This window comes from Hydra vulgaris, chromosome 11, assembly GCF_038396675.1.
Source record: "Hydra vulgaris chromosome 11, alternate assembly HydraT2T_AEP".
NCBI classification, from domain to species: domain Eukaryota; kingdom Metazoa; phylum Cnidaria; class Hydrozoa; order Anthoathecata; family Hydridae; genus Hydra; species Hydra vulgaris.
In genome coordinates this window covers 25,552,501-25,564,971 of record NC_088930.1, presented here as the reverse complement: position 1 = coordinate 25,564,971, position 12,471 = coordinate 25,552,501, and the positions used below count along the sequence as shown (strand labels likewise).

The 12,471-nt window shown below is 27.7% G+C and overlaps 1 protein-coding gene across 2 annotated transcripts in view; it reads right to left on the bottom strand.

Annotated features, from left to right (window-relative positions):
• Positions 1-12,471, bottom strand: part of LOC101239034 (integrin alpha-8) — a 125,819-nt gene that overhangs the window by 18,105 nt on the left and 95,243 nt on the right. For both annotated transcript variants that reach the window (XR_010641858.1, XM_065810573.1), the window contains exons 26-27: positions 2,757-2,816; positions 2,600-2,683 (exon numbers count right to left, since the gene is read on the bottom strand). Coding sequence is in view for 1 of the 2 variants with exons in the window: in XM_065810573.1 (XP_065666645.1) it covers positions 2,600-2,683; positions 2,757-2,816 (144 nt within the window). In the remaining variant the exon portion in view is untranslated. The remainder of the gene's footprint in view (positions 1-2,599; positions 2,684-2,756; positions 2,817-12,471) is intronic.

Here is a 12,471-nt window from a genome sequence, read left to right as displayed (position 1 = left end):
TACAATCTGTTTTTTTATCACAGGTCTACATAACTGAATGGCTCCATTGGTCACTTTTTGTACACCACATAACAAAACTGGTATTAGGTTATTATGCTGGATGTGGTTACAATGCTCAATAACCTAATGACTATGCTGACACTCAGGACATTTTCATTTTAAGCTTTACAATACTGGTCGGATCAGAACTTGTTGGCTAAGTGGTATGTTTAGCTTTCTAGTCACCTGATTTAAAAGTGGGCAATGACATAGCGAGACCATACCAGACAACCAATTGGATCTTACTAATGCACCACACCTTAAGACATAAACAGTCTCTAATATCAGTAATTCAAATAATTGATTTTTTTTAATATGATCTATGATCATATTCAAAAAAGAGCATTGGTTGTTTCTCCACCTGCCCCCTGAGCATCTAACTTGATTCTTCTACTTTACAAAAGTCATTTTATATTTTCTTATGACTTTGATTTTTATTAATAAAGCAATAAAAAATAATATTTTTATACAATATTTAAAAAAAAAGAAAAAGACAAAGAATAATAAAAAAAGCAAACAAAATCCCTGACTCAACCCAAACCCTTAGTCAATGTAGCAATGTAGCCTTTGATGTTGTCCCTATTTAGTCAGTCAATGTATGTACATTAAGAAACTGAATCAAAAAGTTATGATGAAAACACTGACAGTTAAATTGCATTGTGATTCAAAAAGTGACATTAAGAAGTGAATTAACAATTGAAACTAAAGCTTTTAATAATAAAAAGTAATGCGTATTAGGTAAAAACTGTGTAATAACCCAAAAAAAAAAAGTAGTAGCCTAACCAATTATCTCACAATTTTGATTCTAGTTTCAAAATTGAACAATTCCATAATTAACAAAGGTTCCACATTTAAAATAGTTGTCAAGACAACACTTTTTGAATTTTTTTATTATTTAAAGCACTATTTAAAGTAACTTCTGATCAGACAACATTTTGGTCTTAAGATACTAAATGTGCCTCAATTGCAGATTTCATGGATTTAAAAACAATTTAAAGTATTAATAAAGGCACAACAGAATATGATCATTTGTACAAAGCCAGTTATTATTATTGTTATTGTGCAATCTGTTCTTGATGTGAGGAGGTAAGTTGAACAAGAAGAATGACACAATGACATTAAGCAAGAAATGTAAACCAACAACAAAAGTTAAGAAAAAAATGCAAGAAATGGTTACAAAGGTTACCAAACTGAAATGGTTACTAAGATAACAAGAAATGGTTACTAAGGATACTAAACAGACATTTGTTTTAAAAATTCCATAGGCAACAGTATTGGATAGTACTGAAGAAAAACAAACATGATATATAAATGTTATGATTATATTCTTCAAAAAACATGTCTGCTTTTATTTATCAAAATCTTAGTGGTATTTTACCCCTAATAGTAAAAATAACTCTTTTTTAATAAAAATTAACTACTATGTTAATATATATATATATATATATATATATATATATATATATATATATATATATATATATATATATATATATATATATATATATATATATATATATACATATATTTGGGTAACAATGACAACAGAACTTCAAATTATAGATACTCACAATTATAGATAAATTATTTACAAACAATTGACAATGTAAAATAATAAGTTATCTATATATATTAAACTTAATTATGGCTGAACATAATGCCCACTCATGCGTGTTTGACACAGAACTCTCAGTAGCCATTAAAGCCAAGGTAATGTTGAGAAAGAATCTCTTAGCACATTTTTATAAGGAATTATTAAAATTTTATATACAGTTACGTGAATATGTATGTAATAAAAATATATCATTTAAAACTACGAAAATATAAAAATTCCATTTGGATAGTATTACGTACAAACGTCTGTGTGTGTAGACATTTTTAGCATATGTTGAGTTTGCTGGCAGTTAATGGAACAATCGTGTATAATATATGTGTAATATAAGGGCAAGATTGAAAATATTGAAAAATGTATTATGCTTAAGGATGGAACCCTTGGTAATGAGGACACTGACGATAGTGCACTAAAACACTTAGCAATGAAAAACAAATCATTTTATAAATTCTACCTATAAGCTCTCAACTCTGTGTATATATATATATATATATATATATATATATATATATATATATATATATATATATATATATATATATATATATATATATATATATATATATATATATATATATATATGTATATATATATATATATATATATATATATATATATATATATATATATATATATATATATATATATATATATATATATATAAGGAAAAAGTATAGAAAATGCCAGTGTGGGATAGACTTGCAAAGACCTATATTTTTACTGGTCCAGTTTCCAGTCAGCTAGTTTTATACTTTAATTTATAGCTACTAGTTACTAAAGTTATCAAAGTATACTTAGCTAATAATTAGAATTTAATATATAGCTTGAATATGGTACTCATAATGTACATGGTCAAATGGATGTGGTGAATAAATGAATATAAATGAGTGTGTTAAAAAAAAGAAATAAAATATTTGATTATTAAAAAACTATAAAAAAGGTCTCCACCAGTTTTTCGTGATTTATAATTTTGTTTTCCTGAATTTTTTCTCCATATGAATTTATGTTGTTAGTAAATTGATATGATGAACTCTAAAAAATAAATTACAAAATTATATTTTGAAAAAACTATTAAAAAACTTCAAACTATTAAAATAAAACTTACAATATTTGTGTTATTTGAACTTAATCCATTTATAATTGGGTCACATTGAACATTATCTACCTAAAATAATTAAAAAGACTTTTAAAATATGATTACTTTCAAAATTTGAGAGATTTTGGATGAAAAAGCTTGCAGATTTAATTTTTAAGATTTGTAGGATTATGCAAAAAAAAACACCTTAAAAAGCTTTATAAGCGAAAATTGGCATTTTAAATATGTTCATATTTAAATATTTTTTAATATTATTTGCATTGCTGAATGAGTTAAATTTATAATAATTTATAAACAATTAAGCTATATTTATAACAACTTGTTAGCTATTTGAAAATTTAAATAGTGAATCTTTTATTCTTATATTTACAAAAGAATATCAAAATAAACATTACTTTTACAATTTAAAACATTTTGAACAGGAACATATATTTTTAGGAAAACATTTTCAATTAAAAAAAATCATCATAAGAATCGGAATAATGCTCTTTTGAAATATATGGTTTACGCATCTTCCTGCTTAGTTAAAATGCAGCTGTGTCAATTCTCGAATCCATAAACATATTGGGATGCTTCCGACACAAGCTTTACCGCTTGCTCAACACTCTGGGAGTGAGATGGAAAGTTGGGAATTTCAGATTTAACATTATTGTCAATCATATATTGGATTTGTTCAACTGAAAAATGTTGTGTGGTAGGGGGCTCCGTAACTTGAGTAATGCTGATGTCAACAAACTCATACTAATGATTAGCATTTCTTCAAATTTTAAGCTTTTGTTATTACTTTATAAATATAAACCAAAGCCATATTTAATGTATCATTTTTTTTCAAAACTTTATTTTAGTTAACTATAAAAAAATACCTTTGCCTTAGAGCCAGTAGGATTTAAAAACCAAAGTTTCATATCTTGTTGTCATTATCTTTTAGCATGGCATAAAGAATATTTTCAGCTTTTAGGCACAATGCCTTGTTTTTAATGTTTTTTTTAACAATAAGTTTAACATCATCAAAAAGGATATTATTTATTCTAGTAATAGTAGAAAAAATAAGGCACAGGAATTCGTGAAAATTCGAAGTTTTTTTATTTCGAACCACGTTGGAGCGTAAACCTGCAATTTTCGAATCACGTTGGAGCGACCAACTTACATGGTTGCACGGTCCAATTTATAGGCGACCCATTTATCAGAAATATTACCAAAGCCTATTCTTTTGCAATATTCAAATAAAAGTCTTTGATTACCACTGAAGCTTCTTAGCCCAATTGTGTCACCATCAAGTTTTATAAAAAGAGCTTGTAAATGAAGTCTATTTTGATGTAATTCGCATCCAATTAGATGTAGTTTTCTTTTTAAAAATCTTCTAGTTTTACCACTAAGCCACTTTTTAGTCCAGTATTGGTAGCAGTATTATCAAGTAGAACAGCTTTTATACTTTCCAAACTGTTATGTTCTTGTAAAACACTGAACATTTTGGTAGCAAGAATATATGAGTCAAATAATTTTAAAAATTAAAAACAAATTAAAATCAAGACAAACTAACTGAGTCCACATTTTCACTAACAATTTTTACTTTTGACTTGGTCCAATCTAGTTTGCATTTGTCAATCAAAAAATCTTTTATATCAATGTCATTTTTCAGGAGATGTTTAATGTCATGTAGTAAAGCATTTGCAAGGGCTGCAACTACATTGGATGAACACTTGTTTTTGAATAGTTTTATGACAAATCTTGGAAGTTTAACCAAGTTTTATTTTCCAATAGGATTATTTATTGGTTTCCATTCACTTTCATCCTAAAAAAAGTTAACAAAATTGAATGCTTTCTGTTTCATCTACTACAAATATTTCATGTATTTATAAAATAAAACATGAAAAATTTATAGAGATATTTTTTGTTGTTCTTTATCAAGTCTTTGATTCCTTTTGACAGATAATCTATCAATGGAAGAAAGTTGATATACACCTTTTGGGCCGATTTTTTCCTCTGATCACGAAGATAAGCTCTGTCTTTAAGAGGTACTTTACTAATTTGAGAGCAAAGGCATACAATATGCTCTTTAATGCGATTTTCTTTTGAAACTTTTCTGTCATTATAGGGAAACACATCTAATGAACAGGAACACACAAAAATATCGAAATATTTGTCAAAATCTGCATCAAGATTTCTTTTAGTGCTTGTTTTTCCGTGCTTGCAATTAACATCCTTAACAAGTACAAGAAGATATTTAACTTTCCTATTAATAGTTTTTTCAGTTATAAGAGGTAAACTTAGGTTTACTGCAGCACAAATTGATTTTATATTATTGCTAATTTGATGAGTCACTAACACGATATCTGCATTTGGATTTATATGAATAAGATAGTAATAGTACTGAAAAACCTGTCTAAAAGTGCTTGGATCTGTCATTGATAATTCACATGGGCTACCACAATACTTTTTTTCACTTTTCATCCGAGTAATTGCAGCCTTAACTTTTAGCATTTTCGTAGACTAATAACACAACTAAATGTATCAAACTATAACACTTAGAGCCATGGGCAACAGTGTGACTTTTTAGTGAGGGCCAAAGCACCAAAAAACCCTAAAATATCACAACTTACTATTAAAAACCTGCTTTGTAAAAAAAAAAAAAACCTTTTGAAAAAATCTGGGGGCCCCTTTAGGAATTGAGTAAAAACATAAGTTTCTTCGACTGAATTAAGTAAAACCATTAGTTCCTTCAAAAAGTTTTATATTTTAATCTACTTCAGAAGTTGCAATAGAAAACTTTTGTAATATTAAACAGGTAAAAATATTACTCTAAATATAATAACCATAAGTATTTATCTTTGATATTAAACAATTTCTTTAAATTGCAATTTTATTTTTGAACCAGCTTTTAAATACTCTAAGACATATACCAGAAAAAATCTGCGCAGACATTTTAAAGGATATTTATTTAACAATTGTATTTTAATAATAAATGTTATATATAATTTGAAGGTATATATATTATTATTCTTAAATTTCACTTAAGCAAGTTTGTGAAGTTTTCTACATAAGAATGCATGCACTGTCCGTTTTACACTCGACATTTGCTTTTGTCTTCGGCTGGACTTTCTTGGTAGCTCTAATCCATTTATTTTTGAAGTCTTTGCTTTTGGCTTCTTATACATTGAACTTTAGTTTTCTTTTGACAAGAGCCTAATATCTTTCAATAGGACATAGTTGGGGACAATTTGGTGGATTGCAGTGTTTTTCAATTAAATCTACTTAATGTTCTTTAAGCCAGTTTAAAGCTGTCCAAGAGCAGTGACATGATGCTGAAGACATTTCTTGAGGCATTCTTTTATGTATATTTTAGTGTTAATTGTCCCTGTAGTCACAAAACAAGAGTAATTTCTCAACATGCACAAATTGCTTGCCAAACTAAGAATTTTTTAGCAAATTTTTGCATTCCAATGCATTTTTAATTGGAATTCAGTTTCTTACAATTTAACTGCTGAATAATATTGTTGTCCTGGAAGAGATCAGAAATATGCAGGAAAATAAGTTTCATCCTCAATAATCAAACAAGATTTCTTGGCACATAATTTTTTATAGAGCAGCTTTGAACAACTAGTTGCAACATTTTCTTGCTTTTCTTCATTACAAGGAACTTTTTTCTTTTTATAGCCACAATTTCTCTTTCCTCTTTGTATAGTGGAAGCACTTGTCTTAAATTTATTTGCTAAAGTTCAAACAGAAATCTCTGGTTTTCTGTCTAAGGCATCTATCACTTTTTTACCAAGATCTTGTCTAACAAAACATTTTTTTCTTCCACTTCCTGATTTCCTTTTGATTGTACCAGTGTTCTTAAATTGTTTCACAATGCTCTGCACTGTTCTTAAAGCAATCTACAACTCTTTAGAAATTGTTTTTTTGATACACCAGGATTTTTAATAAGAAAATGCAAAAATTTTACTCGCTTCTTATCTTGATTTGATGACATTTCAATTAAAACTAATTGTTTTGATAACAGAGTTGTTTAAATTTTAAATAACACTAATACAATGACATTTTAAAACAATTAGCTATTTAAAATGATGCACGGTTTCCGTAAATACCACATCAGAACACGAGCAGATTTTTTCTGGTACATGTATTATATTTAATTTTAAAACCAACTTTTAAATACTAAAAAGATACAATACTTTTAAATACAAAAAAGAACTTTTAAATACAAGAAAGATTTGCAAAACTTAAATTTAAATGCAGGTAAACGATTTAGCGAAAATTTATTGGCTTCTTAAAACAATTGTGCTTTTTAAAAAATCGTTTATTGGTGGCTTTATAAATTCGAAGCAAGATATTTTAAAAGAAAATTACTAGACTTAAAAAAAAAATATATATATATATATATATATATATCTGTATATATATATGTATATATATATGTATATATATGTATATATATATATGTATATATGTATATATATAAAAGTGCATTTAGATCAGCAATCAGATGTCATACTGATTTAGGGAGCTGTGAGGGCTTTAGTACATACAGAAGAAGGCCTGCTGAGAGTATCTATATATATGTGTAGATCAGAACAGATTGAAAATTACAAAATTTACCAGGCAGTAATAACTGGTAAATTTTACCATCAATTCAAGACTATCAAGGCCAGAATTTTTGTTTTATTTTTGAAAAATCAAGGTCCCTGATCTGTCTTTGATAGCAGTAGCACAAAATGATAAATGTTAGTTTTGTGTGAATTTTTTAAGTTATGAATTAAAGTTAAAGCTCTGTTAATAAAAATTTTAGCTTCTCAAAACAGTTACTAATTTGCCATAAAATTTGTTTAATTACACACACACACACACACACACACACACACACACACACACACACACACACACACACACACACACACACACACACACACACACACACACACATGGATCTAACAAACATGCAGCAGATGGAAGAGGGTTAAATGTAATCGAGAGTCCCTGCAGAATTGATTGAAACTTGACATAGATCTTCAAGAAGATTGGCTGTCAAAAACTTTGTTTTTAGGATGTTCTTGCAGATAGCATTTCAAGTTGAGTATAGATTGTAGAACCTGCAAAAGGGATTGGGCATCGGATTGAAGTATATCCAATGTACTGCAAAAGGTTCTAAAAGCAAGAAGATGTTTTGAAGCCAAACCCATTCACTTGATTGATTAAACCATCAGAATATAAGGTTTACTAATAACAATTACAATAACTGATAATTGTCATCATTTTACATCCTTTTCCCCATGCTTTTGTGATATGATTTAAAAGACATATAGTCTTTACTATATATTCTGTCTTGTTTTTCAATCATAACGAACTTATTTTAATTTATTGCTACTTTTATTCTCTTAGTTTAAATAAGAATTTTGAGAACTTTAAATTCCTAAAAATAGTTTGTATACATTAACAACATAAATAATAATCAGTCAGTTGATCATCTGATATGTACTGTTCCATCTTGTAGTCCAGTCAGTGATCACAGGCTCCCACACTTGTGAATGAATTTCTCAATTACCACATTTGATTTTTTAATTTTTGATACAACTATAATGTTTGTAAATTAGTTTTATAAGAAGCTGAAGTGTGCGAGCCATACAGGGTATTTGACGATATGGAACTATCATCAATAATCTGGCAGGAATAAATTAGTTAGGTCAAACTGAGAATGGGTATCTTCTTCATTTGTTTTATGTTCATACTCATCAGATTTTACAGTTGCGTTCATTTCCTGTAATAGTCTGAAGACTTTAATTTGCTACTTTGCGTGCACAAGTCAATAAGTATTTCAATTGGCAGTTTGCAGATAAATATGTTTGTTTATCTGCTTGTTTAGTGTTGCAGAACCTGCAACATAAAAATTAAAGTTAAGATTATAGCCCTTAGTGTACTATAATTATTATAGTACTATAATTATGGATAAATATGTGTAGTAATGTTGAAATAAATAAGTAATTTTCAGCAATTTACTGATAATGTAACTTGCCAGAATTTTTCATAACTTTGCTTTAAATTCTGGTACTTTTCCATAAATTGCGGTAACTATATGTAAATTATGGTTAACCTAAAATAATTTAAAATAACTGTGAGATAATAACTTTGTGGTTATTTTTGGCTACTTTAAGTTATTTTGCATTATTTTGTCTATATTAAGTTTCAAAGGATATTTTTTCCTTCAGACAAACCCATAAAAAAAAATTTACTTTAGATAATCCACTGCGCTAAATCAAATCTAAATTCAACTAACCCTAAAATGTCACAAATCTAGACACTGGAAATTTATATGCACTCTTTTAGGTTGATTTGTAACATTTAAAAATTACTAAGCATTATTGAATATAAAATACAATATTTTACAAATTTAGTAGTTAGTTATGTTACAATTTAAATTTGGGGTCAAACATTTTCAACATCTTTCAAAATGGCGGCTGACCTAGCAATGCCAGTGGGTAGCTGGTATTGACAATCATTTTAATCATGCTATCCTGATGCAGTCAATGTTCACTTGATTCCGTTGGCTGCTTGGTTATTGGTTATTTACTATTTAGAAAAGATGCAGAATCAATATCATCAATTTTATGCTTTAAAAAGATTTTTTTGCATCTTGTTTTTTCTTTTCTTCAATGTAAATATTAAGTGTGTCTTTATGTATTCTCAGAATGCACTACTAAGTTACTTGAATTATTTCCGCAAGAGTTGTGCCACACGCGCGCTCATTATATTATTGTCCTTAACTAGACATGTGGGTGTGTTGGCTTTTTTATTGTAAATACAAAATTTTGATACATAACTTTTAGATTTCCTACCAGCCAACAACTTTGATAAACTTATTTTGTTATTGATCAATTTATAACTCTTTAGAATTTTTAGATACGTTTTTATAACAAATGATTGAATATAATGTTGACGTTACAGTCAAACATAAAAGAAATTCAAAGCATGGCAAACAAGTAAAGAGCACGTTACCAGATTTGTTGCCAGACATGTGCAACAAAAATAAAGAAAGCATAATTAAATTGCCAAAAAAAAAAAAAAAAAAAATTTAATGGTGTTCAATTTTACTTTTATATCCAATAATTTCATTTAATAATAATTCATAATTTTACTTTATTTTGATTACTGATGATGATATTCAATATTATTTCAGGTTTCATTCACATTAAATTATTTTTACTTCTGAAATTTTACTTAACATTAATGAAAATATTACCGGGTTGTAATTTTATGTTTGTGAGTCTTTAATAAATGCAATAAAAATATAAAATCAAAACAATACAATTACATTGACAAAAAAAAAATGTGTCCATTAAATAATTAATGTCTTTCTAGCAATATTGTATATCAAGCCACTGTATGTTCTGGATATCCTGAGTTCAAGCCGCATTTAAATTAAGATTGTCTTAAATTTCTCAATGCACTCAAATAAAAAAACTGTCAAAACTGTCAAAAGAAATACGAAGATTAAAATCAAAAAATATAAAAACTCTGATTACATGAAAAATAATAGTGCGATGTAGGCCCTACAAACAAGCATTAAAAGTTTGAAATCTTTGTCTCTGCGTGAAGTTTCAGTGTATTTTTCTAATAATTATTTGCATTACTTCCCCATAAAAAAAACTGCAGATGTGATTTATCATGCCTCATTTATAGAACTTTGAGCTACTCTTATTACTTACTTCAATAACTGCAGTTGAGCACAGCAACAGAATGACAAATGTCCTAAGCACAACTGAAACCAAAGTGGGATAAAATGTCAAAGTAATACAATCCATGAAGAAAAAACAGAATCATACAGCATTACATCTTATTAGTTCTTATGTAACAGAGAACCATTTTTTTATGTAGCACAATTTCTATAAAAAATATTATCCTTCCTAATAAAATAACTATAAATTTTTTAAATTAATTTGGTTTTTGAATAAACTAAAATTAATATATTTTGTAAATTTACAATGTACTGATTTTGGTTTTAATTTATCACGTGTGATATAGTTATTAAAATACATATTTTGTGTACTTATATTTAATCTGCTGACTATTCTTTTATACTCTAGATAAAGTATATTTTATGCACATGTAGTAAAAAAAGTGTTAGTAACACCAGATTATAGCGTATAACTTATAGAATAAACATTTAAAACTAAAACCTTTTCTAAATTTATAACCTAAAAAAATGGCATCTGGAAATTAGAGAAGAATAAGATAGTCTCTATTAAAACCAAATTTGGAAAAAAAACAACCATATTTGGAAAAAAAGGTGCACTGCAATGAATGTCATCAAAGTTCTGGTCAAAAATTGGTTTCTCAAATAGTGCAAAAAGATTTAAAAGACACCATTTACTTTAAAATTAAATATGCCATTTACTTTAAAATTAAAAACAAAAATCGTAGAAGGTCAAACCCTATTACCTAACATTTTTTCTTACTTTTTAATCCCCAGTCAGTATGATAGAACCTCATCAGCTTGTTTTACATCAAAGCCCCTGCATTTTTAATTATTTCCCTGCATTTGTAATTTTCGACTTTCAACAAGGGAAGTTCAAATTTTTACACATCAACATCAAAAAGTACAAATAAAGCATTCTATTTGACTTATATTTTTTGTTTTCATTTGAATGTTGAGGAGAGGCATGTTTTGATAGGATGCATTGATGTAAAGATAAAGTCTAACATGCCCGATTGATTGAATAACAAAACCCATACCCTTTTTCGACCCTTAGTTGATTTGGATAATGCTTTCATATTCAAAGCAAGTAAGGTTTGTCAGTTAGTTTGGAATCAGGGGAACAACTCATTAAATGCAAATCTTCCAAAAGTTTTCTTAAAGTTTCCTTTGGAAAAAAATATTTTTTACAAGGAAATTTTTTTTCAGATTTTCAAGCAAATTTTGAATCAATGAAATCTGAAAATTTATATCACCTTCACAGACTACAGCAGTGGAATGCTGTAGGACCCACAAAGACCCAACTCAGTTCAGTCTAAATGACCTGAGTTGAGAAAAATGACTTTGTAAAATACCATAAGATCAATTGATTTATGAATTCACTTACAAATCTGGAGTGGAGAACCTTCATTGATGCTTCAAAGCTAAGTTCAAAAACAGTGTTATTACATAAGGGGAATGAACTACCATCAATTCTATTTTTTATTCCTTAATTTAATTCCTATATTTCCTTATTTCATAAAGGGAATGATCTAGCATCAATGTTGGATGCTGTTCACATGAAGGAGTCTTATGTTGATATACAGCTATTTTTTGATTCTATTAACTACAACAGTCTGGCCAACATTGGTTGATCTGTGGAAATCTGTAGAAATGGCAAAGCATGGTCTGACTTCTATAAAAAAAAAGCATGGTCAAGGTAGTCTCATTTTGTTATTTTTATTTCTCTTTTTTATTTACTCTCTTTAAACTTGAAAACATGACCCATGTTAAACAAGGTCGCTGCTCAGAGAAACAAGTTGAGCCCATTTAAAAAATGAGGGTGATTTTGAACTCTGCTCTTTATTGTGAGCTGAGTGTTCTACCACTAGTCTACTAATAACTATATCACAAAATAAATATTTAAAAGTCAATATTTAAATTTCAACCTGGGTTTCAAAAGGAACAAAACAACATAAAATTTCAAAAATAGTAATCATTTAATATAAAAGTATTAATACAAATTTTATTTCATAAAAAAAATTATTATTTTTGTCTATC